Source organism: Rhodnius prolixus, unplaced genomic scaffold, assembly GCF_049639745.1.
Source record: "Rhodnius prolixus isolate KJV_2025 unplaced genomic scaffold, Rpr scaffold_1, whole genome shotgun sequence".
NCBI lineage: Eukaryota > Metazoa > Arthropoda > Insecta > Hemiptera > Reduviidae > Rhodnius > Rhodnius prolixus.
This window is the reverse complement of record NW_027411581.1, coordinates 19,202,368-19,224,339: the sequence shown is the minus strand read 5'-3', so window position 1 is coordinate 19,224,339 and position 21,972 is coordinate 19,202,368. Positions and strand designations below refer to the sequence as shown.

Here is a 21,972-nt window from a genome sequence, read left to right as displayed (position 1 = left end):
AGCCTTGTACCTCTCCTGTGAATATCTAACTTTATCTAATCCGTTCAAGAACCCAGAAAAATCCACTTTACTGAAAGACCACTCAAGTAGAGTGCCGTTTAGATTTACAGAAGGCTTTTCATGAAACTCATTCAGGGTTTATTTACTTCATAGATGCACTCGTTTATGACGAAAGAACAGTGCTGGTTCTCAGAACTTAATATTCAAATAGATTCTATTTATTGAAATTACATGTGCTTTAATTTCTGTCTTAGAGCTTTAATTTTATGGCAAGCCTCCTTAAGACAATATCCAGTAGTACAAAGACACGACTAGTTTCCCTGAGTGAAGCCGAACTATGTAAATATATCACAGTAAGGGGAGGAGTATCTCTCATAAAACCAAACCTTGAATAGTAAGAACACTAATCCTCTGCAGAAATAAATGCTGCTAAGTTATCCTGACGCTTGATTTACACGAGCTAAACAACATTTACCAACCAGGGCCAGGACAAATGATGAAGAGCGAATAGTTCCTGTAGTTCAGATCGGTAGGTCAGTTTTAGCAGAAGATGGTTAATCCTTCAGGGATTCTGTTCATTCGGCGCTGGTGGCGCAAAAATTGCTGTGCTTTCAACGGAGATTGTTAGATGGAGCATTCCTTAAGAAGTGGTTAACCGCTCATCCGAAATGCTAACAAAAGAATGGAACTCACTTCACACGAAAAATGGCAAACCTGAGTTTTAACGTTTGGAGAAAAAAGACGCTGTAATTAGTCACTAAATTAGCAGTTTCAAGCTACCAAACAACTTCATTCTTCTGTGATGACAGTTATTAATCTTCAGACTTTTCTTTTATTCAATAAAATCCGACCATCAAATAAGACAGCCTAGCTAAGAAGGTGAGAAATAAAAATGTTATTTTTATTTTTTCCGCCTAGGAAGAGATGAAAGCTATTTAAAGGCAAGAAGGAAACCTATATATTCCAGTGAATGTATGTTCTAAAGAATATTTCGCCGTCTGTGTGTGTATTATGGGTGGCGCTAGAGTATTACGGCGAGTTACTGGGGATAACACGGCTTTTAGGGCACTGTACATCAGTGAGATATCTCCTCATCCGACAACACAAACGTGAGCGGGTGTAAAGCCTATGTTACCAAAACCACGGGTTCATATATAATACAGTTGAATAAGTGAACACCTACCGCAAAAACCACAAAACTGTTGAATGCTGGTTTTGTTAACGACAACAATGGATGGTCATTTTAAATTGGTGCCATCGCCTCTCTCTATACACAACGAAACAAAAATAACAAGAGGCGGATATCTGAGATTTATTAGGGATGTAGTGAAGATCAACGATTTTTCATTCGGAATTAAATGAAAATCACAACTCAGTGTTTTTGTTTAAAGTAAATATTTTTCTAGAGTAATTTACTAGTTTTGAGGTACATCATTTTATAAAATTTAGGATTTTTATTTAATTTTAAGAACCAAATCAGAAATAATTCTTTCTTTTACACAAAAAGATCCAATATGCATAAATGAAAATTATGTTTTACTTCTTTACATTCTTGTTTCATTCGAACAAAGAAGTATAAATAAGAATACAACTTAATATTTTTTAGACTAATATAAAAAGTAACGAAATAATACCCAATATAATTATTGGGTTGTCCGGAAAATAATACAACATTTTATGTTTTCTTTAAAATAACCCTCCAAAATAGTAAACTGTTTATTTTTGTTGGACTTTTGAGTTTTATAAATGTAAACACTTAATCCTCTTTCAAACAAAAATGTTTCTTTACCTCTTAACATTTTGCTACTTGGAAATAATTCAGTCTTTACTAAGATAACAAAAAGCGTGATTTTCGCATAATTTTGTTTTACGAGTTCAAATTAGGCCGGAAACGGGGCCCAAACGGCCAGAAATATCAACGATGTCTGGGGTGAAGGCAGTATAAGTGAGTACACTGTTCAACGGTGGTTGCAGAGATTTCGAGAGGGAGACTTGAGCCTTGAAAACAAAAGAAGGCCGTGGAAGAAGTTCTGCCCTTGATGACGATGTTCTCCGAGTTCGAGAACTGGTAGGGAAACTCGGAAGTCAGTAAATAAACCGTCGATAACGTCGATGATCAAGGTGAGAAAGCTTGAAAGTTGGGTTCCTCACACATTAAATGACCGCCAAAAAGATCAGCGGTATGAAATTTGTGCTGCAACTTCTTTGCCGAAACAGCAGCGATCCTTTTCTGCCCAGAAATGACTAGAGATGAAAAGTGGATCCTCTACGACAACAGCAAACGCTCTGGGCAAGTGGCTTGACAAAGGAGAAGCAGCACGACATTTTCCAAAGCCCTCAAATCATCCACAAAAAAGGTGATGGTTTATAAATCTGTTTATGTTTATACATTTTTAGAATCGCCCGATAAACATCACGACTTTCTTCTTCAATTTAATTGACAGAAAATCCCCAGATATTACTACATTCACCTATGAATCTAAACAAAATTGAAAATTTAGCATTTCTACGCAGAATGCTTGCATTCACTTCTGTAAAATATCTTTGGTATCGAAAGATCGTCTCTACTTCTTGTCTTTCCACCGGAATGCTCCTTGTCTATATTATTTACTTATCATATTATTAGTTTTTCCATTTTTATAAATGATTTATTCATTTATTTTTATTTGAAGTTCGTGTTTCATGATTTAATTATTTTATGAATTTTTGTGAAAATCCTAAAAAAATCCTGAAAAATCCTAAAAAATCCTGAAAAATTGATTTCAGAAGGTAAGGGTTTCTTTGAAAGGGTGTATCTTGTGGATAGAAGGTCAAGCTTTACCTAGCTTTTGCAGCATCGATTGAATACTTTTTTGACTTTAAACTCAATTTTTTCGATTACAAAAAAATTGGTTAAGTAAGCAGACTGTTTAAGAAGTGTTCTTGCAAGAATTCAAGTACTTGCTTGAATGCAAACATTGGAACACTTATGGCTAAAAAAAGGGGCTAAGCCTTCCTTGCGGCAGTACCCAATATTAGTGCAAGTATTAAAAACAGTAGCGCGCACGCCGGGCGAATGGTGCTCTGTAAGAGTGAGGAGTACATCTTGTAGAAAGATAGTATATAAGGGCATTCCAGGAGGTTGCTATAGTAACCAATTATACAACTCTCCACCGCAGGCCCTACAGCCGACGACCAGCGATGCCCCCACTCACAGAGCAGTGTACCCCCATTTACCCAAGGGGGACCCCCGCACCGCCCATGCATTATTGTTTTTAGTTATCGATTTAAAGTGACGTCTCCCCCACTCCGCTGGCCCGGAGCCTCCCACCCCACGATAATTAAGAGTATACACCAACAAGTGGAGGGGGCTTGGCGATGCCTGCTAGCAAGCTTGGGCTAAACTTTTGATTTTTGTCTCTCTCCTCTTTTGCCATCTTGCTACATACATTCCAACTATAGAGTTTAATCGGCAACGGATCACAGACCTCGCGGCAGACGGTTAGCTTGGGTATTTTTAAAGATTTGGTAAATAACCTTGTCATTGACAGACCGCAGAGTCCACTTAGTTTCAAGGTCATGTAGAGACAGAGAACATTCTACCCTCGGCGTTACGGTTAAAACCTGATAATTGTAAAATATTTATATTAATATAATCATGTCTCCCCAAACAGGACACTACAAAGTGATACTAATTCTCTTTTGAAATTTACAGCTATCAAAAATTAATATTTAGTTTTTTTATACTCTAGACAACAAAAGACTTATATATGTTAAGTATATTAAAGCCAGTCTGGGCTTTTGGCATCGAACTGTGGGGTTCAACCAAACGCTCAAATCTGCAAAGGATCCTGTCCTTGCAATCTAAAATTCTTCGCTCTATAGCTAGGACGCTCCTTTCTACGTCACCAATCAAACCATTCACACAGACTTGAAACATTCCTTTCGTCACACAAGTTGCTGAAAACACGTTACAGAAAATTCCATCTTAAGCATTCAAACACATCACAATCAATTCGCACAACATCTATCTTCCAGAACATTTCCAGACAACACTTCCTAGACGTCTTAAAAGACAGTGGCCTCGCGATCTCCTCTCTGATGAAGAGAGTCAGTAGAATTTAGAATGTTTTCTTGGAGTGTTACCGCTGGGTAACTTCTCCACTCTGATATGTGTGAATGTTATTTATTGTTATCATTGTTGCTTATAACGCAAAATGCGTTGATTGAACTAAATAAATGATTTTAAAAAAAGAAAAAAATAGGTTTTTTATTGTAAACTTTTCGGTGTGAGATCTTGTCATCCCAGCGGTTAATTTATCCTAAAAACAAAAAAAAATGCGTTAACACGCTCAAATTAGAGCTGCTAAAATGGTTGATATGAGCTGGAAGGTGCCTGTGGTTGCGCTAGACCTAAGCAGTTGCATGAAAATCTGAGGCAAGGCTGTTAGTATAAGTGTTTCAAGGCTGGGATACCCGCAGGTACGCCTAGATTCTTGAAGAATGACTAGTTCACTTCGCTGTACAGAATGCAGTCTTCCTGTATCACCGAAGGAAACATTCCCGTTGACAGATTATTGTTGACAGTTAAGAAGACAAATTGATTATAGTGTCGTATTCTCATTTTGGAAAGCTTATTTTAAATCAATAAAAACGAAATGTAAATTTAAATATCAGTAAATTACGTAATCAAATTTAATTGGTTGCGTCAAAATGCTTGATATGCTACAAGCAATCCACTGTTTAAAAACAAAAACAAAAACAAAACCTCCAAAGAAGTGATGAAGAGATTAGAGATGATGTTTTAGTTGTAGCGGGCACACTTATAGCTGTCGCGGCGACTGCCTGTTGAACAGCAGCTAGCCGTCTAATAGTAAGAGATGTAATTCTAGTCCATTGTATGTGGCGTGTTGTGTCTGGCCGAGCGAGTGTGTGCATCTAACAGCGTGTGCTGCATGTGGACAGGAGACGAAGCGGAAGTGGAAATGAGAGAGAAAGTGTTACGTATTCACTTTCTCAGTGGTACTAACCAGATACCACCGGAGGAAGCTCTACTAGTGGGATACTACTAACCCTTACGGCCTTTGTTCACTCTTCTGTCACTTACACCTCACACAATACACACACATACAAACGCAAAACACTTAACACTTCAAGTATCAAAACACTTTTATACACCTATGAATTAGGTATAAGTACTATTTTTATTTTTATAACAGTCTATAAAATTTTTTCTCAAACATCAAATTTCTTTCTCTAACTTCTTTTAATATAACATCCCATACTACACGTAATTCCTCTCCGTACAATACACCGTACTCCCCTATCTTTCGTACGATGCGGATAGCCTATCATTTTGACTTAGATTTCTATGGCACTGAAATACAAAAAAATTTCTAAATACAGCCAAACGACAACAATTTCTTTAAACTGTTTGTATTATTAATATAATAACAATTATTATTAATTGTTGTTTTTGTAAATTGGATTATTGATCCGTTTTTTATTTTTAAAAAAATAATAAATTAAGTTACTTTTTTTACATGTATTTTTGTAGTAACACTTCTTAGCATTTTAAAATGCGAGCTTCTTTTATATTGAATGGCTGGTGTCAGAATTAATAGGCTAAATATTAATTTGTTTCAAACCAAATCTTGGGGTTTTTTCCCCCAAACGAAACCACTGAGACTGGATATAAAAGGTGCCCTCACCTTTGCTTTGCTAAAAATAGGTCCTCGTTAAATTTTTGATGGGTCGCAAAAGCGTCCACAAAAATGGATAAATAATAATAAAATTAGGGAAGGGATTAGCTATGTGGTTAGCATACTGGACTCCCATGCGGAGGTCCCGGGTTCGAATCCAGCTGCTGACCCTTAGATTTTCTCTTCCTAGGAGCTTCTTACAGCTCACTGTCTGGTGATGGACAGTGTTGTCTGTAACGAGAGAACACTGTCCGGAGGCCGGCAGTGCACTGAAAAAAACTCCGGGCGCCAATAACCATAGATGTTGACGCGCCTTAAATCATTAAAAAAAAAAAAATAATTATAAAATTAAGAAAGGAATCAGCTCAATGGTTAAGCGTTTTTTTTTTAAGCTCAGTGATTCCTTCGTTATCTTTCTGGGTTCGAATCCACCTACTGACCCTTAAATTTTCTCTATCTAAGAGCAACTCACTGTCCAGTGACTGGACACTGTGTTGAAATTACCACAATATGTTGACTCGTTTTAAGTTAAAAATAATAATTAAATCAATAATTACTGACCGTTTCTTTCAGATTAGTTGTGGATCTGGGCTATTCCAACTACTCCCTTGCACTATCGTTAAATTTATGTTTTGGTAAATATATGCTTGGAAAGTTGGAAAACAATAAAATCCATTTATACAGTTCCTTTGGAGAAACCTCTCGTGCACGAATTAAATTTTTTTGGTAGTTGAAGTGGGATTTATTTAAGAGTTTCAATATCGAAACGAGTATAATACTTTTAGGAAGTCAATGGTTCAAAAAATTTTGAACGGAAAAACCCTTTATATCTTTTATGAAAAACATGCAAGGAGAGCCAAGTTTTGTCATGTTCCTTCCGAGCTAAAACAATGTTCTTGTTTGACCCTTGTCAAAACGATTCGGATGTATTCTTTTGCTTTATATTTATCACAGCCAACAGCCTGATTCAAGAATATAATTTTTCAATAATTAAAAAAATTTGATTAGAATACTGTATGGAATAACATTAAATCAAATCTATTGCGATATGATTCATCTACTGCAGTTTATTGTGTTTGTGAGAGATACAGATGGCGTGTATGTTCGCTAAACCGAAGCAGTGGCCAACATTTATTGTCCATGAGAAGTGAGTTAGGCTGGGATACTACATTATAGAATGGCATCAAGATTGCTGAAGAAGTGGTTAGTTCGCTTTTTTTTTTCCAATTAAGCAGACATACTGACCTTTTACAAATTTCAAATTATAATATAGTAGAGATATTTCTATTTAGATAACTTAAGATACTAGCCAGACATTTTGAAACAGATTTTTTGGAAAACTCAAGTATAAATTTTCTAGCCTTAGTAAATCATCGCTCTATTACTCTCTTCGTAAATGATTGCCTTTATAAATTTACGATTTATCGTATAAATTCTTGATCAATCAACTAAATTTGATAAACAATCAATCAATCTATTTATAATAAATAATTATAATCTTTTAAGTGATATAAACCTTATTCGATTTTTGCTTATTGATAAAATTCATGATATGGTGATGGATGACAGAAGAGTGAAGGTGCGTGAGATTGCTAGTGCTGTGGGCATCTCGAATGAACGGGTACAAAATATTTTGCATCAACATTTGGACATGACAAAGCTATCCGCAAGATGGGTGCCGCAATTGCTTACGCTTGACCAAAAACGAAATCGTGTGAAGTGTTGCAAGGACAGTTTGCAGCTGTTCCAGAAGAATCCGCAGGACTTTAAGCGTCGTTTCGTCACTGTGGATGAAACATGGATACATCACTACACTCCTGAGACAAAAGAACAATCTAAACAATGGGTTACCAAGGGGAAATCTGCTCCAAAAAAGGCGAAGACCGTTCCTTCGGCCGGAAAGATTATGGCGACTGTCTTTTGGGATTCGCAAGGAATAATCCTCATCGACTATCTGGAAAAGGGTAAAACTATTACAGATGCATATTATTCATCGTTATTGGACCGTTTGAAAACCGAGCTGCAAGAAAAACGCCCACGATTGGCCCACAAAAAAGTCCTTTTCCATCACGACAACACACCAGCTCACACCTCAGCAGTTGTGGTCGCAAAATTAATGGAAATAGGGTTCCAACTCGTTTCACATCCCCCCTATTCTCTAGACTTGGCTCCCTCGGACTACTATTTGTTCCCCAATATGAAGAAATGGCTGGCGGGAAAAAGATTTTATTCAAACGAGGAGGTGATTGCAGAAACGAATGGCTATTTTTCAGACTTGGACAAATCCTATTATTCGGAAGGGATCAACAAACTAGAGCAGCGTTGGACGAAGTGTATAAGCCTAAAAGGAGACTATGTTGAAAAATAAAAAAGGTTTACCCCAAAAAATTAAGTAGTTTTTATTTTTGCACGGACTTTTCAAACGACCCTCGTATTCTCTTTCTTTAAATATTTTTTAATAATTATCTTCCTCAATAAAAAAAAAAATTAATTATAACTGTAATAAACCGCGGAGATTCCTGTAAAGGTTTCAGGGTATATGATTCTGATGCTGCCAATTGCCGAAATTGAAATATTAAAGAAGGCATCATATGCGCTGATATTATTTGGCTCTTCACAATTTACCACTTTTTGTTCATTTAGTATTTATGAGTTTAGGAATTACTTCAGTATTTTCCTATAATTTATTTATAGGAAAAAGAATTTCCTTCGGGAAATAATAAAACTAAAATTGTAAATTCTAAGAAGCACACGGGACTAAAAGCTACAATATTCCAGTTATAACGGGGAATGTACGCCCTTTAGTAACGTGGATCACGTAGGGATAACGTAATGCGCTTTTTTTTTTATGTACATTTCTTTTATTACATCCTGCGTACATTTCTTAGACACGTACATTATACATACAGTACATCTAGAATTGTTGAATCTATCGCCATCTTAACTGTGGAATATAAGTAAGTAGATATTATATTTAAAAATCTTCGCTGTATTTAATTAATTTTTTGTTTTTTAATACCAGTACGAGGGTCGTTTGAAAAGTCCGTGCAAAGTCAGAGAGATAGCACCACTGGAGCGTATCGAGGTTATGTTTAGTTAGTAGCATCTCTTGGAAGAACACACACCAAGTTTCAGCCAGATCGGTCTATTTCTTTGTGTTTGGCATTCGTTTGAATCGAGGAAGTCGAGTGATTTTCAAAAAATGGACGAAAAAGTATTTCGTGTGTTGATTAAACACTACTTTATGAAAGGCCAAACGCCTCAGGAGACTAAAGAGAAACTTGATAAACATTATGGTGACTCTGCACCTTCGATTAGAACAGTTTATAAGTGGTTTCAAAATTTTCGGAGTGGCCATATGGGCACAAGTGACGCTGAACGTTCTGGACGCCCTGTTGAGGTTACTACTCCAGAAATCATTGATAAAATCCATGATATGGTGATGGATGACAGAAGAGTGAAGGTGCGTGAGATTGCTAGTGCTGTGGGCATCTCGAATGAACGGGTACATAATATTTTACATCAACATTTGGACATGACAAAGCTATCCGCAAGATGGGTGCCGCGATTGCTCACGCTTGACCAAAAACGAAATCGTGTGAAGTGTTGCAAGGACAGTTTGCAGCTGTTCCAGAAGAATCCGCAGGACTTTAAGCGTCGTTTCGTCACTGAGGATGAAACATGGATACATCACTACACTCCTGAGACCAAAGAACAATCTAAACAATGGGTTACCAAGGGGGAATCTGCGCCAAAAAAGGCGAAGACCGTGCCTTCGGCCGGAAAGATTATGGCGACTGTCTTTTGGGATTCGCAAGGAATAATCCTCATCGACTATCTGGAAAAGGGTATCAGGTGCATAATATTCATCGTTATTGGACCGTTTGAAAACCGAGCTGCAAGAAAAACGCCCACGATTGGCCCACAAAAAAGTCCTTTTCCATCACGACAACACACCAGCTCACACCTCAGCAGTTGTGGTCGCAAAATTAATGGAAACAGGGTTCCAACTCGTTTCACATCCCCCCTATTCTCCAGACTTGGCTCCCTCGGACTACTATTTGTTCCCCAATATGAAGAAATGGCTGGCGGGATAAAGATTTTATTCAAACGAGGAGGTGATTGCAGAAACGAATGGCTATTTTTCAGACTTGGACAAATCCTATTATTCGGAAGGGATCAACAAACTAGAGTGTATAAGCCTAAAAGGAGACTATGTTGAAAAATAAAAAAGGTTTACCCCAAAAAATTAAGTAGTCTTTATTTTTGCACGGACTTTTCAAACGACCCTCGTATAATTCATCTTCCCCAAACACTCTCTTGGTGTAGTCAGATCTCCAGTGTCGTTTGGGACAGTGCAAAAAGATCCCAGTTTTACCAGAAACAATCCCGAGAGTTGAGAATTACTCTGAGTGATATATATGAAAGTATGCCTGAGGATTTTTTTTAAAAAACTTCACCTCATAGATGTCACGTCGTAAGCAAGCCGTGATAAACATAAGGCGTAGAATTGGAAGTACGCTTTAAGCATTCTACATAGAAGTATACATTCTGACAGAAGTACAGGCAAAACTGTTTATGGATGTCTAAATTTCTAATCAAATATTCTTAAAGAGAGATTACGAGTAGTTCTTTTAGTTTTATTTTTTGTTAGTGAAGAAAGAAGGAGAGTCTATGTCCAGTATCTGTTATCATCATACTCAACGAAATCAGAAAACGATGTTTCGAAATGAGAAGAACTAGGCGGGCTTTACATCCAACTACCAAATCATGAACGGAGGCGACTAGCAAACATACTTTACTGTATTATTTTATTTACCATTAAATAAAATCCAAGGCCTAGGACACCGGGAATCGAACCCAGTACCACAAAACATATTAGCTTTACTGGTCTCGCCTCTAACCTCTCGGCTACCGTGGCGCCTCAAAGAACTGAATATAATTCAGTAAGAACTAATTTTCATGGGCCATTAGACTGTAACTGATAGGTAAACAAAACCAACTAATACAGCAAGAAAGCAGTGATAGAATTTTCTTAAGGCCAGATACTAGGAACTAACAGAGCATTTTAAATTAGTAATTCAAAAATCATAGTGTGATAAAAGCGAGCCTTATCTCACCAACAAACTCTAGTAGGTAGTTGAAGCGCAAGTCTTCAGGGACACATTGCTATTAAGCAGTAATCACAACAGCGCAAGTGCAGAAGGCTGTGATAAGCGCCAGCCTTCAGTAAAATTCTTGAACGTTTATACTTCGTTCATTTTTAGAGATAGAAAAAAATGAGCTCAGCCTGAAACCTACCGTAAAGGAAAACTTAACATCGAGAATGGTAAAAAGAAGGTGTCACCGAGTGTGTTAAAATTATTGTCGAAAAAAAAAGATCGTTATTAAAAAAAGAAAAAAAAGAAATCCCAAAATTGGCTAAGCTTAGTAGAAATGGCAACAGGTACTTTAGTGTTATCAATGGAAAGTATTTACACTAAGAGAAACATAGAATTGCGAGGGCAGGCAGGCGAAGGGTAGTGTGCAGTGCACAGATCAAAGAGAAACGAGACTGCCGACACGAGAGGCGTATTTGATCCCTGGCTCTATTGAAAACGTTTATATCTTTGCCGAGATTTCCCTTTTCCTTTAGCCAAATATCAAATGAAAAAACATTTTTATAAAATACATTTTTATCATTTAAATATTTGTAACAATTAATAATTATTGTTCGTATAATTAATACATTATTAAAAATATACGCATCTAATGCATTAAAATTAAAATACAAATAATAATTTAAAAAAAAATATTTAAAAAAAAATTAAAGAAAAAAAAATTGGAAACCAACAGAATATGAGCGCAGAGGTAAGGATTTAAGTTTTTACAGTCTGAATTTGAAAGCAAAGGGGCGCACACTCGGGTCCCAGGCAAAGTAAAAACCAATCAATAGTTAGGGAGCCAGCTCTCATGCAAATCCTGCATGTTAATAAGGTACTGTTGAACTGGGCCAGGCCTGCGGTCTTGCCTCCAGCTATTCCATCCCTCGCATTATACATATTTAATAAAATTTCTTTAGATAATTCTTTGTAAATAATTGTTTTCTATAAATTATTTATGCATAAAGTATTTTAGTTGTAACTGTAAGAACAGTTTCTTAATTATCTTCACTGATTTTTCTTCCCATTTTTTTTTTTTTTATTGAAATAATTAAAACAAAAAAAAATGTTCCCGAAAAAGAAAACTTATTTCTGTACATTTTATGACGTCTTCTATTAAATTCAAACATTACAATTGTTAATAAAAGTAGTAATTATTGTCTATATTTAGAAAATAATTAAAATAATTTCACCCCTTATTTTAATGAATATTTTCACAAGACAAAAAAAAGATTTGCCGAATAGCTTGGGAGAACTGAGCAACATCTAGTGGCAATAATTGGAAGCTTCTCCGGCATAACTAGCGCTTTAGTGGAGTTATAGGGCAATTGTGCTAGATTAATCCAGTGGTTCTCATCTTTTTTCCCCCAAATAATCATCTCTGGTTCTCATAATTTGTTGGTAAAAACCTGCATAATTTTTGGTTGAAAAGTACCAATGGATCTTTCAAATATTATATTCAGATATGAGAGCGAATATTATACTATAATTTTTTTTTTAACTATAAATATTAGAACTATTTTTTGATAAAACCTTTTTTTATACATTTTTTCTTTGAGAAAAAGACATAATTAAGCTCAAATTAAATAATCGTAAATTTAATTAATTATAAATGAATATTAATGTTTTAAAAAAAGGCAAAATTATGTATTAATACTTTAATATTTTTTTTATTTAATTAAATGGCAAAGAAAGTATTGGAATCAAGTGGAATTTTGGATTTAGAATTCAAATTAAATTCAATATTCGCTTTGGAAATCCCCTGTGTCCGAATAAATTGTTTTTTTTATAAAACGGTGTATGTGTGCACACAGAATATCTCAAATACTAGAAATAACGGGAAGCTGAACCTTGAGGAATCCCCAAGGGGACCTGACTGCAACGTAACTTGGCGACCCAAATCTCTCAACGGGTTTTTACTAAATTTCTACCAGGTAAATTCGTCTAAGGGCACTTTTTGAGGGCAGACTTACTTAATTTTACTGTTTAATTTAATGTATATCGTTGCGCAGGCCATAAACCTTGCTACGGGGCACTTTTCTCTCAGTCGTCAACCGGACATTCAGCTCAAGAAAGAGAAAATCTAAGCTCAGCCAGGTGTTTTTTTTGGAACCCAAGCTCTTGACGCTCCATTGCGTTAACCACAGACGCTGATCTCTTTCGTATTTTGAACTTTTTGTCTGACTATTTTATCCTCACCTCTGTACGAAGAAGTATTTCAATTTTGAGTGGTGTAAATTTGCGATTTCAGTTACTCAGGAGATACATTTTATGAAGTCTCCTGAGAAAGTAAAGGTGGATTCTATAAACTGTTTTCCATGGCTGTCTGGAAATATGTGTCCAATCGTAACTCAAAAAAATGGATAAAACTAGCAACCATTCAAATTTGATGTTTGATTTTGGGGGTCATCATGACACGTTGGATAAAGGCAGCCCAATACGAAGTCCCATTTCTCTGAATAGTTCTTACTATTTTCAAACCGCTAAACGGCTAATTTCTTTTTGACTTAGCACACAACAATTTTTATTTGTAACATTTAGGGCACCTTAATGGAAAAATGGGAGGAGCTATTACAGAGAACTGATGAAAACTTCACTTTAAACAATTGAAAATAAAAAATAAATAAACTTATCAATACATAACATAACGAAACATAAATCAGAGCGGTATGAAACAAATTCTCTTTTCAAAACGGTAGAATGCCTTTGGAATAGAAGACATTTGATTTAATTAGAATCTGGTTTCTATAAATACGATATTAATTTCACATTTAATTGGTACGCTTTCCGCGCTGCTTGCAGCGACATCATATTTATCTATCTTTCAATTTAGTGGTTAGGTGCAATCGGACGTTCTTATCAAGAAGTGGCGCATTTTCAACAGTTTTTTGATGCCTTTCTTATAAACCAAAAAATTTCATTCTTCAATTTATTTTCCTTCGATTTTTCACGAAAAGTAATAAGAAGAAAATCATTTATCCTAGTTTCCCTGCTTATTAGCTGTCGTCAACAGATATCTTGTAAATTACTGAAGGACTATACTTTTTTGTTTACTTATTCCAAAAGATCTGAGTGAAATCATTATTTTTCAGCTTAAAAATATATTATAATTCAAATTATCTTTTACAATAATTTAACACTAAATTGAAAATTTTAAAATCAATTCATTCATTTATTTATTTTTATGATATTTAAAATGGTACTAGGTATTATATATTTTTAATTTTTCATCCAGCTGAAAATTATTTTTCGTAAATCATCACCTGACAGGAAAATTTACTTTTCTTGACATAGACAAAATCTTCAGTGAAAAAATCCCTGTTGTTCTTTTTGAAAGTGGAAAATTATAATTGACAAGAAAGTAGTTCTTTGGCCTCCATATATTTTATATTTTAGATATTATTCTATAATAAAAACACATAATAATGAACAAAATGTCGGCTATTCTTCCTGAAAGGAACGATTATATTAAAAGTATCATTTCTTAAATATATTCTTTTATACAGGGCGATCCATTTAAAACGCACCAATCGCTAATAACTTTTTAGAAAAGCGGAATTTCGAAAAAACCCACGAAGTAAACTATATGTTTTTTTTGGTCTAGTTTTCAAATTTTCCACCCCCGATGCTGTATCAATTTTTTTGGCGGAGTTACAGCTAAAAACCTGATTAAGGTTCCATAATGTCCACTGTTTTCACAATGATTATGAAAACTAACTAAAAAAGTGTGAAAAATGACGTTGATCCCATTTCGATATCCTTAATATTAGTCGAGATATTTAAGATCAAAGTTACAATTTTATCTATAAGTGATCGGTTTTCAATATTAATTTTCTACCAGAAATACAAGTTATGGGAGGTGCTCTGACTGCAAAAAAATGCGATTTTTTTTGACGAGAAGTAAAAAAATAATAATAATTGAAGAATTTAAAACATGTAGTGTAATGTAATGGTTGTGGATGAATCAGGATAAATTTGTTTTATCATCAAATAAAAGCAACCATCACATCATTTTAATGCACCCAGTGTGCAAGACTTCTTCACCTATGATTACGGTAAGAATATAAAAAATTTGAATTTTCTGCTATTTTTGGAGTTACAGTGGTTAGGGACAAACACAGGACATTTTGAAAGAACCCTATTTTTACTAAGAGGTCCTTAATTAAAATATCTGCTTAATTGCAATACCTTCTACTAGTAGAGGAAGTGAATGTAAGAAATGGCGGTAAGAACTGCAAAGTTAAAGAGGTTTCATCAACTATCTAGACTTTCTGTTAGGAAGAAATGTTATTTCTTACTAGACCAACTGAACTTACTAACTATGGAGTACGAACCAAATTCATCAAATCTATTCCATTTAAACTAAAATCCTTAGGGAAGTAAACTCTTGGGTAAATATCTAATTTTGATATTTACACTCGTTCCAGCGATATTCCCGTCCATTTCAACACCATACCAATTAACCTAGCAAGGCGGCTGAAGCGACATTCGGATTGATATCTTCTATAAGCTTTCACAAGAAACGTAATTTTGATGACGCCTCTACCTTTAATATTATTCTTAATCACCTTTCCTTATTAAAACCAAGTTATACCCCATGGCACATTATAGTTCTTTTTTTTTTTAAAAAAAAACTGTTATATTAAATTATTAATATATATCCCCAGATTTATACAATTTTAGAACACACATCAAGCATCACTTGACAGATTAACAAATCAAAAGTTATTTAATAATAATTATTTTCAAAAACTTACCCCGCTTCGTCCTTTCCCCCTCCCTCGACCTCTTTCCCCTCTTGGATAATCATGATTGAGATACAGTAAATGCTGAAACAAAAATACACAGTATAATTTAATTTGCTGCATTAATAATCAATTAATTATTATTAATTAATTCAATCAGAATATTCATTGTTCATTGAAATACTTGTTTTAGGGCAAAACAACTAACTTCGCGTTCCGTTGTTAACTCCTTATTTTTATTACAGATTACCTGATTTGCAAGTAATCTGAGGTGAACGAGTAAATGTTGGGAGATTTGAACAGTCGTTCAGAAACAGTTTAGCAAAAATTTAATTTCGTTTTCATTTTATTGATGGTTAATAAAAAGTTTTGTGACAATATTATCATTAAACAATCCTTATCGGTTCAAATCTTTAGGTTTTGTTATAATTTCATGGCTAAAAATAAGTGGGAAAACCAGTTGAACTGAAGATAACCAGATTCTAAATTTACAAGTATGATTCGTTTAGATCTTGGAATAAATATACAGCATTATATTTATGCACATGAACGCCATTGATCCGGTAGACAAGGTTGCATAAGGTTTGTTTATCAGGGAAGGTTGTTTTGTTATAAATAAATTTATTATCATTTGTTTGTTACAATCTTCGTTTGTTCATAGAAAATGAATTAATTGAGACCGACCCAATTCTTAATTTTTGTAGACCACTACGGTAATGGCAAAATGTTTATGTAAGTATAGATTATTATTAAAAGCGAAACTTAAAACTTTGAAAACATAGATCAGATCGTTATCAATTTGATTATAGTACTTGGAAATAATTAACTAATTTCCTTTAGAAGTATGACTTTTTAAGCACATAATCAAACAGGACAGAAGACACATATGACAATCTTACATAAACATTATAAAAAATTTTAAATTTGCCAATAGCATAAGTTCTGAAGATGACCAAGCTCCTAGGTCTAAAGCTTGGCAAAAATTAAAAATAATGACTGAAATTGGCAATATTCATTCTTCCTTATTAATAAGTTAAGTTAATTACCTCTGTCACTAATTAAAAAATCTTTAGAGCCCATCTGTCAATGTTTTGGAAAAAGTAAAAGAACATTTAAAATAAAGAATAATAAGATGAACACTTACGAAGTTAGGAAAGAAAAATACAATCTAGCAGTGCCCAGTTAGTTAGGCAGTAATCCGTCAGATAGCAGTAAACCACGTAATAGTAAAGTGTCGCTCCCAAGCGGATAATGTCTAAACTAAACCAATTGGGGGGTCAAGTTCACGTGGTTGACCGTGAACCTGGAGGCGGCAAAAGCTTTGGGGGAGAGGATGCAACCCTTCACGCTTAGAAATATTATTGACCCGTCTTGCTCTCTCTCGCTGAGTGTAAACACTGCTGCCCCCCAGCACTGGGTACTGTTTTTACTACGACAAAGAGGTTGTAGAGAAGCTGGGCACTACTACCACACCCTCTCCACACAACCAGACATGACTTCCATCCGCTGTCGATATTTCCTACATCACTTCCTTTCTCTTCTGAATAACACTACGTGCTTCTACTTACTGTTGGTGTACGCTAGTTGTAGAGAGTTTAACAGAATGTTATTGAACTTGGGGCATATTCTTTGGCCTTTTATTCAATGTTCAACTGTTAAGTCTTCTCTAATGTCTTGGAAAATTATTTTACAGTCTCTTGAGAGGCATAAAAAAAAATTTGAGCGACAGGAAATAGAAAAAAATTAAAACATCATCAACCAAATTAGTAATTTCTTAGAATATGTGTTCCATTTCATTTCTGCAATGGTAATTAAATAAAGAAATAAGAATACAATTTCATTTAAATGAATTTAATATCAAGACTGACTTGTTTATAACCTAGACCTTTTTTAATATCTACGACATTTTGGTTTTTAAATTTAAAATAAATTACATTTTAAAATGAATGACAACTGCAATTATTTAAAACAGAGAGGACATTTTAAGAAATCATTCTCTTCAGTTTACCCTCATCTTCTACTTTTACTTTCAATATTCCTCCTCTAAAGCAGCCTTCTGTCATTAAGAGTTCCTCTATTGAGGACCCTTTTTCTGTAGTGCCACCTTAATCGGCGAATGTGGTTTTTAGAAATCAATTTCTATTTGTCCATCATCCCTCAGAAACAAAAAATTGCAGAATTTAGGTAAATATTTTTCAGTTTCGATCAGGTGCCACTAGGAAATTCTAAAGTAGTTTATAATCAAAATTAACTTACCCAGAATGCCACAGTTATGTTTACTAGAAAATTCACTTTATGACGTCAATGGAAGAGATGATGATTAGATCTTACTCTTAAGTTCCATTACAGTGCAAAGTTTGGTTTGTATACTTCATAATATCGAAGGGGATCGATTATATTTATGGTCCAGATTTCTCATTTGGAGCAGACGGAGTAAAACGTTTTTTAGGAAAATTTGTACGTACGGTTATAGCAATAGAGATCACTTTTCATGTCTAATTGGGTTAATACTCATTAAGTTCGTGTAGTTCTATATTTATTATTAGAAACAATTTTTACAGCAATAGTCGTTTATGAAAATGTCGGTGAGAGGATGTGTGGGTAGATTTCTCTCTAAATACCATCCGAGTATAATGTACGATAATGTATCTCACGTATTAGAAAGAAGTGATAATAGCTACGCTATAATTCTGAGTTGCAGAAAATTCCGAAATATGTAGAAGTAACACTTAACCAAATAGATTTTACAAAAAATGTTTTCGAAAACGATTGACTCTAAACGTCATACAAGCATTACATACAAGTAGATCAATAACATACACTTGAACTAACATTCTCGGGAAATTATGTTTTTTTGGCGAGTTTAAAACGGCCATTTCGGTGAAATGTGCAGTTTTACAATCTGGGCAATATTAGTAAAATTAAATATATTTAAGATTGTATAGTTTAAAAATAGAAATTTACATTATCCTCAAAAATTGAAGTAAGAAAAAAGCATCTGAATAATCACACTAAATTGTGGCCTTTTTAGTAAAAATATGTTGTTTTTTTTCTTTTTGGCTGAACCGAACAAACCTAATTATGGTTAACGAAGTATACCTAAAAATACCTGTCACCTAAAGGCAAAACAAGAAAGTATTTTTTGAAATATGCCACTGACATATTACTCAAAGCGTCATAAGTACCTCACATAGATCAATAACATTAAGTAAATTAATCTTTCTAGACTTTTTTTTTGTACTCATCGCCTGCTTAGGCTGTTAGCGCCATCTTTTATAATTATTATTATTTACTTTTTTTTAAAAAACATAGAGTTTTAAGTTTTATTAATACCCTACAACAAATAGGATAACAAAATACCTTTCATAAAATATCAGTACCGTTATTCCAGTTAAATATATATATTATTGAACATGTTTATATCATGGCGCTCTCCCCTCTCCGGGGCCACATAAACCCTGGACTGCTATAACATTTCTGCAATACAGTCACGTTCCTGCACTTTGTTATTGGTCCTCCCGTCCCATTTCCCGATATCGGTCTTATACAGATCATTTATCTTAACAATCAGAAATTTTTATTAATGTATTTTGTTTTTTAGATAAGAATATGGTATTTACTTTATATCTATTCGTATCCATATCCCATACAAAACAAGACGTAGCATTGTTCAATAATAAATACGGATGTAGCAATAGAGATCACTTTTTATGTTAAATTGAGTTGATGTAACACAAAGTAACTTTCGTCTTTATACACTTTTTAAATTTACTGTATTAATTTCAATTTTGACTGATAAATGGCCGTTTTTTTACGTCCCTAAAATAAATTGTCAAATTTCTTAACTAATAATTACGTTTTCAAAAATAATGTTAACCTTAATCATTCAGTATTGAAAACCGTAATTTAAAAACGAAAAATCAAATTTAAAGAAGTTTTAAGACGTATAAAAAGTTATGAACGGACGAATATAATATAAACACCAGCTGCAGAAGTAGTCACAATTAAGGTTTTTTTGGGGTTAATAATAATAAAAAAAGGGTACCCAGAGTAATAAGGCAGTTAATATGAGAGGAAGGATACGCCCCTGCTGGATATAGAAGAGGAACTAGCGTTCGCTTTTCTTTTTTTTTTCCTTGTTCAAGCAAAGTGGACATTTTTTTAATTAAAATGTCTCGATGGAGAAAAAAAGACCTGCGGCAGAAAATACGTGGTCCTAGAACAGCGAATACTCTCTGTGGCCTATAGGTGGGAGGTTGAGCTACAGTGAGCGCAGGAGTCACGGAGGTGCTTGGAGACATACCTGTGCAGCCTAGTTGGTCTTCGGCCTGTCTTGTCCTTAGATCGTCCTTTCTGTTCTTCTTGTAAGGCTCTACTGCGGGTCTAATTCATTGTTTGATTTTTGGAAAATCGATTGTGATTTTTTCATTTTCCAAAGTATTCCATTTCTCTTACAAGAAGAGAAAGTATTAGGTGGTGTCAAATTCTGGAAAATGAGTATTCACAGTAAACATATGTTTTGGAGTCTTCCGAGTTGGGGAAAAATAATGCATGATTTGCACGTAAATAAAATAAATATAGGGAAAGAGGAGCGAGCAAATGACCTACTTTCAGAGCAACCAATAAGGTTCTATTGTAACATCCTGCGGTCGACTAAAATCAGCCGATGGCTTCAGAGTAAGCACGCAAGCCACAAAACAGTTTAAAAGGCGCCTCAGTTTTGCTCAACGCCCAATAAGAGTAACCTCAAACACTTGGTACACCCTCACAAGAACAAAACACATGAAATAGTGTCCTCCAATGTCCAGCAAAGACACCATCAACCAGGGCCAGACTATTAGTACGTATGTCTTCTACCTTGTGCCAAATCAGAGAATGACCACAACTCTTAAAGCCACCAGGTCCGCTGATTAAACAAATCTATCAATGCTTCGAAAATTGGCGAACACTTTTTCATCAACTCAGGGCATAATATGTTCTTTAAATTTTTTTAAAAAAGCCACAGATTTAATGAGAAAAGGCTAGAATATTTTGCAAGAGAGACAATTTATGAAAATACCATTTTTTATTTTTGCTTGTTTAAAGCCAAACATATCTAGAATAAATTTATAATTGCTAAACTACTTCAATTTTTTGTCTGCCCTGCTGCACATTAATTTTTACAATTAATGTAAAAATAAAAAATTACAATAGTACAAGAAGGTTATAATAGAAGGTTACAATACATTATAACCTTCCTAACACTATTGTTGGGAAAGCTTAAGGTTCTAAAACTTTAGAACAGTAATAAAAGGTTTGCTATCTTTGTTTGAAAAGTGTTAAATATTTCTGTGTTTAACTAACCGTGGCCCACGGACTACAACTCCAAATAAGGCATGGTTAGTCTAAAAATTAATCCTCTTGATGTGATTTGTCTCAGACTCACTTTATTCAACGTTGTTAAGGCCAAATATAAGTAAGTGCTCTTGCTAACACTTATCATCGGATAGTCTAAGCATAAAATAATTAATGGTTATACACATCTGTTTATATATTAATTTGAAAAGATAATTTACATATATCTTTTGCAAATGTTTTCTCCCATCTAATCTAGACAAATAATTGGTAAAGAGCGGAGAAGGTAATATTCATGTTAAATCTCTGGCGGAAGGAAGACCTTGAAAATGCTATAACTTGCGCTGGAAATAGCAACTGTCCTTACTGTGCAGACGAGAGAAAAAAAAAAATGAAATAAAAAGTCACCCCCTGATTAAGGTTTAGAAATATATATTTGGTAGACAGACAGACACTCACCTAATATTTAATTTCACTTTTATGTTAACCATAAATCTTTCAATGTCTGCATCTATAAATGATTTTAAAGTTTTCATATAATTTTAACAAGCAATAGAGCCCTGCTTGAACGTGACTTTTTTTTTTTTATTTAAATTTTATTTATCCTTTTGGCACAAATAGTGGAGGATACACTTTGGCCGTTTATTAACTTTAACTAGAATAGACATGTGCGAGCTTAAAGCAGCACCCAGCTTGGCGACACCCTTTCTACCTTATTTACAGTGGTATCAAATGTGTCATTTAACATATTTAAACTTGATTTATGTTCATCTGTCTTTGACATTATTGGACAAATCAGATGAGTATGTATGTAAAGTCGGTAAACACAGATTCATTTATTCTGTAAAGAATAATACAAATTACTATAATAGTGTTACAAATAAATCCTGCAAAATATAATATAAATAAAACAAACCTGTAAAGAATAATTAAATTACAAGTTGTTTCAACCAACTAAATAAAAATTACACAAAGTAAACAATCAAGTCACTAAGCGTCACTCTCTAAGTTTCTAAGAACCTTCACAGTCTTCTAACCTGCCACTCGCGTTCATGGTCGGGATCGTGGAGC

The 21,972-nt window shown here is 34.3% G+C and overlaps 1 protein-coding gene and 1 long non-coding RNA gene across 2 annotated transcripts in view; both read right to left on the bottom strand.

Moving 5' to 3' along the window:
- Tet (Ten-Eleven Translocation (TET) family protein) overlaps window positions 1-21,972 on the bottom strand; it is a 220,386-nt gene that overhangs the window by 63,783 nt on the left and 134,631 nt on the right. The window contains exon 3 of the mRNA XM_074133399.1: window positions 15,580-15,651. Coding sequence (XP_073989500.1) covers window positions 15,580-15,651 — 72 coding nt within the window. The remainder of the gene's footprint in view (window positions 1-15,579; window positions 15,652-21,972) is intronic.
- LOC141456969 (uncharacterized) lies at window positions 20,946-21,950 on the bottom strand. The gene is made up of 3 exons (XR_012460139.1): window positions 21,818-21,950; window positions 21,361-21,742; window positions 20,946-21,057 (listed from the first exon to the last, which is right to left on the bottom strand). It is a non-coding gene; the product is annotated as an uncharacterized lncRNA (long non-coding RNA).